Source organism: Crocodylus porosus, unplaced genomic scaffold (genome assembly GCF_001723895.1).
Source record: "Crocodylus porosus isolate Cpor-Errol unplaced genomic scaffold, CroPor_comp1, whole genome shotgun sequence".
In the NCBI taxonomy this organism is placed as follows: Eukaryota; Metazoa; Chordata; order Crocodylia; family Crocodylidae; genus Crocodylus; species Crocodylus porosus.
The window spans coordinates 24,627,239-24,633,238 of NW_017728949.1; the positions used below are offsets into that span (position 1 = coordinate 24,627,239).

At 42.4% G+C, this 6,000-nt stretch overlaps 1 protein-coding gene across 2 annotated transcripts in view; it reads left to right on the forward strand.

The window, feature by feature from the left end:
• HECW2 (HECT, C2 and WW domain containing E3 ubiquitin protein ligase 2) overlaps positions 1-6,000 on the forward strand; it is a 218,319-nt gene that overhangs the window by 98,607 nt on the left and 113,712 nt on the right. For both annotated transcript variants that reach the window (XM_019553986.1, XM_019553987.1), the window contains exon 4: positions 1,955-2,027. In XM_019553986.1, coding sequence (XP_019409531.1) covers positions 1,955-2,027 — 73 coding nt within the window. The remainder of the gene's footprint in view (positions 1-1,954; positions 2,028-6,000) is intronic.

A 6,000-nucleotide genomic window follows, 5' to 3' on the forward strand; every position in this document is an offset into this window, starting at 1 on the left:
ATGGGACTTTAACAGTCATTTATACAGGAGATCTGACCAAGACAGGCCACTGAACCTCATCCACTGATTTCTTCATCAGTCCCATAACTTCTCTTTGGCTTTCAGTGAGATGTCCAAGGGTGATCCAACCTATTGGTAATTGCTGCTGATCTGTGGTATATTTCTATAAGTTTACACTCCCACTATGGTTATATTTATGGAAGCCGCCATATAATTTCCACTGCATTTCCTTTTATGCCCTCATTTACATGCATTTTTTCTTAATTTATTTTTATTTCTTTTAAATGTAAAATAAGATGGGTAACTTTCTGTTTTATTGCAAACATAAACCAGTGCACAACCTAAAGTATGTTCAAGTATATCGCTTTGTGAAACGTTATCATCTGGTTAACACATCTGGAGTCTTCCTTCACCTTGCCTTAGAGATTCATTTTCATTAGTGTGGGGAAACTTGCCTGTTCTCTGCTGGATGAGAGTATAGTGTTTCCTTTTGGAACCATTTCTCTGACACTCAGCTGATCCCTTCAACTGAACTGTAAACTAAAGGTCCATCTTTGTGATAAGTTACACAAAAGGATGCAGACTATGCATGGGAACAAGCAAAATCTCCTCCAAAGTATTGTGTTCATGAAGGAGACAATAGGACAGACTTAGTTTTAACAGGCAAAACTTTAAAAAGCAAAACCCAGGTAAAACAAAAACAAAACAGAAATTCTTCATCAGGGAAAATTGAAATTCACCTCAGTTAGTCTGAGTTTCTCAAGCATTGCACTTAGGAATCTGATGTGCTTTTTTTTTGTCACACAGGGTTTTATTAATAAATCTTAATTTTTTTGATAACTTTGTCTCAATGTCTTCAGTGACCCATGTATTTTCTGTTGAACAATGAATGGCCCACCTGTAGAAAGCAATGAAGTGCTGTATAATGTCTGTAGTTAGTTCACACTTAAGACTTAAATGCCAATGCACATTCAGTTTTGGAGAAATCCCAACATTTTTGAGTGAGCGCTTTAATTTCCTTTGCGTATGCAGTGGTTTATATGCTATGTGTGATCTCTAGGGTTCCTAGAAATCCGTTTGCCATGGAAAAACATGGAATTTGCGTTTTTACAGAGAATCTTTAGAATAGCTGGGAAAAAAATGTTACTGAAGATAAAATGCTGGTTCCTCACTGGGAGCCAGTGGTTCCTATGGGAGCTGCAGCAGCCTGCTGCAGGGGAAAAGCTGCTGGCACACAAGACAGCGACCAAGATGGCAGCCACCCTTTCCTCCCTCTGCCTCTGATTGGCAGTGAGGGCTGCCCATTGTGAGGCCCCACACCTCTCTGCCAGTTACCAGTGATGGGCGGCAGCTGCATGAACGCCAGCTCTTTTGTCCAATCAGCAATGAGGGGCAGGGCCACTGGAAGGGTCTCTTGGCCAATCAGCATTGTGGGGGGATTGCCACAGAAAAACATGGATTTTTGTGTGTATGTTTTATTGGACAATTTTGCTTTTTTTTTAATCATGGAAGACCAGGATCCCTAGTGATGTCTGTATTGTACTAGGGAATAAATATGGGAGGGCAAACAGGAGGGGCAGTTGGACTGGGTCACCAAGTGTTTTCTGTCCCCTAAACAGCTGAAGGCTTAATTCTACAGGGCATTCCACACATCTTCAGTCCTCCACCTATGTATATGTATGTAGGTGGAAGACTCTCAAGATTTTGCCTACTACTATTTGTGACATCTTAATGCAGCACTGAGACGTCACAAATAGTAGTTGGCATCCTAGACATGTCAAAGAATCTGGGGAGGACAGAAATGAATGTCAGTGCCTCCTGATTATCTTTTTTGCCTGTGGTCAGCTCTTTTTCCAGAGTAGTATTTTATACTTGCATAATTGTCCTCGTGTATATAAAAATAAATGAAAACTGTAATGATACATGAGGCACTTTTATTTTTCCCCCTCTTCAGATGGGGATGGAAGGCACAGAGGAAGGTGCTTCTGGTCAGCATTCTCGGAAATTAGTCAGCTTTACACTTTCAGGTAAGACTTAATATTTTTTATTTAGCACTTCTATTTTATCAGTAGAAGCTGAACTGAAACAGATTTTAGTTATAAATGTGCATTTATCTGTGTTATTTCTATTCATATACACACACTATATATATATAAAACAAATGTGGGGGATTCAGAAGTATCTTGTATTAATCTGCAACAAAAAGCTGTATCTTGGGTGGATTTTGATTCATTCTAATTTTCAGTTGAACAGAAACTATTGTACAAAAATGTTCAAAGTTGGAATATGCCTTGGGAAACAAATAAAAATCTTTCCCCCCACCACCCGAACACCCTCCCACTTCCCCTCTGGAGCCTTTTGCCCCAGTCCACCCCTAGATCAGCCAGTCTTAGTGGTTCGTGGGGGGAGGAAGAACAGAAGGAGAGAGAGTGTGCTGCTGAGGATGGAGGGGAAGAGAAGAGGGTGTTGAATGGGGGGAGATACTTACCTGTTTTGGGAAATTAAGAAAAGTTCCCAGCTGCTGCTCCTACAGCGTGGCCACAAATGGGTATGACTGTACCACAGCACACTGGATCCACCCTTACGCATTGGCCATGTAGATATGCAGCTTCAGGTACACACCCATTGTGGATGCTCAAGTGGGTATAAGTCAGGAAAACATAGTAAGACAAAAACCCATGACTAAAGGGTGTGGAGGGAGGAGGAGGAAGAGGAAGGGGGTCCTTCCATATTTTAGTCCCAGTAGCTGAGCAGGTCCAAGAAGAATTCCTGAACCTGGGCTCTAGGCTCCTTACTTAGAGGGGTTTGAACCTTTGTCCCTTTGATATCCAGGATACCATTCACCACTCCACCACACATAAGGCATTATCCAGGCCCTTTTCCAGCATTCCTTTTAAATCTGGAAGTCAAGAAAGGGAGCAGTGTAAGGCCAGGAGGAAATGAACAAGCTGGAGGGTGCATTGATCAGTGAGATGGGTGCAGCTCTGGGTGAGAGCAGGCCTTAGTTTCTGTCCTTGACCCTTGCTCTCAGAGAAATTCCCCATCACACTGCTTGCCATGGATTTTATCCAGTAACTAGTAAATGCAAACTGTAATGGCTCAGCTTCCAGCTTGCCATGAATTTTATCCAGTAACTAGTAAATGCAAACTGTAATGGCTCAGCTTCCAAGAGGGTATGTTTAATGCCTAACATGTGGTATGGTTATTGGAGCACCGTACTAAAAAGTCAGAAAGAAAGGGTTCAAGCCCTGTCTGAGCAAGGGACTTAGGTCTTCTATTTCTTGGGCAAGTGCTTTAACCATTTAGCTATTGGGGCTATAAATGGAATAGCTTTTCAACTTTTCCATTTTTCTAGACTGGGCAAGCCAGTGCATGGACATAGTGCAGGGGTAACAGAATCACATCTTGTGCATGAATGCCAAAAATAACACTTACACAACTGGAAAACTGCCATTTAGGGACATACAGTGTAACATCATCCCTCCATTCCTCTTTAGCTGCTTTTGTCTTGTGTAGGAGCAGATTCTAGTGGCATGAAGAACATAATTTCATCGAGGACTTGTATATGTTGAAAGCAGGCCAGATTCACTAATTTTCAGCAAGTGTGATATTTGATACATCTTAAAAAGAGAAGTCTGGAAACATTCAGTGTGGCTTATTGAAGATATTTCTCAGATTGAGTAATAGTAGCTTTTCTGCAGATAGGTACAATCTAATGAAGTACCAATCTGATCGCTGAGAGAGAGAGAGAATTAGAAAGTCCAGTGATGCTGATTATGAAGTCCTATAAAATTATTTTTATATTAGTAGTACACAAAGAGTTAAATTATTAATACACAGAATGACTGAGGACCAGATTGTGCCATCTCTACAGCACATTGGCAAATCCAGTAGTAAATCTTGAAGAACATGTTAAGACTAGAATACATGGAAACTGCCTTTTGGAATAGGCGGTTAGTGGGGATGAAACCAGAAGGTCTGTTCATAGGGTGACCATATAATTTTAAAGGCAATCTTGGACACTGCCCTTCCCATCCCCTCCATTGGTGGCACTGCTGCAGGCAGAGGCAGGCAGGCAAGGGTGCAGGGCACAGTCCAGCGGAGTGGCATGGTATGAAGGGTGGGTGGGCAGGCAGCTGCTGCTGCTGCTGCTGCTGCGGTGTGGGAGCAAGCAGGGTGGACTGGAGCAGTGCCCAGCTCAGCTTACCCCCCACCTCCAGCCATTGCTCAGGAAAAGCTCATACGGGTATGTGTGGGTGGCAGCGGCAGTGCCTGCTCACCTGCCTGCCTGGTGCACCAGGCCACTCTACTTCCAGGCTGGACTGTACCGTGCTCCCCTGTCCTCCTGCCTCTGCCTGCAGCAGCCAATTCTGGGACTCTTCTTACAATTTTCACCAAGCCGGGATGCCAGGATGGCCTATGAAATCCAGGAATGTCCCAGATAAACTGGGATGTATGGTCACCCTATCTATAGAAAGAATTGTACAAAACAATAGGGCATATTTGCACCATGTCAGTACGTAGGGAGCAGCACTGTCAAAACATACCTGCCTTCCCTCTCCTGCTCTGTTCATGCCAAATTCAAAAAAATGTAATGCAGCTGTTTTTTTGGTGCATACCAATGGTACTCTCAATCTTGAGCGTGTTTGGTAGAGCAGCTATGTTACTTTTTTTTTGTTATTTGGTACACACACAGCAGGATTAAATGGATGGGGTGTGCCATGATAGTGCTCGTGGGAGTGGTCCATCATATTGTAGACAGGCCCACAGAGCTAATCCTATAGGTTACCTATGGGATTATGTCACTTTATATGTTTTATTGAAAGATACATTCTAAGAGATTCTGGAAGTATTCTGTGTCTTGGAAAAAGATGATTCTTGTCTTTGGTGAAGGGGACATCACCTCTATCTTATAAAACAGAATTATTTACAATATTGGTTTTTGTTAAGTGACTGAAAGACACTGCCTTTCTGTGTTTAGCCACAGAAGATGAGGCATAGGACTAGTACAGTTAGCTAGAAAAGGCTCTTTTGGCTAACAGACTAGAAGTAGAAATGCACCAATACATCAGTTCCATATCAGATCGGTACCAATATAAGGAAAATTATCTGTGTCAGGTATTGGCCTTAAGTGGTCAATAATTGAGCCGATAAATGTCCTTGCTGCACACAGCTGCAGCGCAGCATGTAGGCAGTGAAGACACAGCCCACAGCATGGAGAGCTGCCTCCAGCTTGTTATCCTCCTTTTGCAGGAGACAGACTATAGAGCCCAGTTTTTTCTCCTGCCCAGGCAGGGTGTCAGACTTGAAGATCTACAAGGTCCCTTCCGACCCTACTTCTATGATTCTCAGGTGATATTGAAATATAAACATAAATCATGACAAATCAAATGTTTCTTGTTTCAATGATTCCATTACTCTCCAAATCTGGCACAATCTCTCTTAAGAAGACTGCTTGGGTGTCTTTACACATGCTCCACAGTGTGGGGAAGGGCTAGCATTTTTATTAGAGCAGCTCTTGGGAGCCGCTCTAGTTAAACCACCTGCATCTTCTTGTGTATTCAGCATCCTGTGCTTCAAAATGGGGGGGGAGGGCTTTAACTAAAGCTGGTTCAATGAGCTTTAATTAAAGAGACCCCACTGCCATTTTGAAATGGGGGGACTCTGAATACATATGCACCCAAGGCTGCTGGAGCATTCATATTAGGACACTAGCAGACTCCTTTAATTAAATGGAGCAGGCGTCAGGCACATGTATAGGTGTCCCTAGAATATCTTATGTAATGTATTAATGCAAGATTCACTTTTTCAGCAGAAAAATTAAAAAAAAAAAAATTCTTGAATAGTTTTCCTCACACTTTTCTTGGATCCTTTTACAAAGCAACTGCTGTCAATAGACCACAAAGGACCAGAGATCAGGCATCTTGTCTAGTCATTATATTGAGTCTATAGTCTGTCTTCTGCAAAAGGAAACTATTACTCCAACTTTGCAGCATAGAG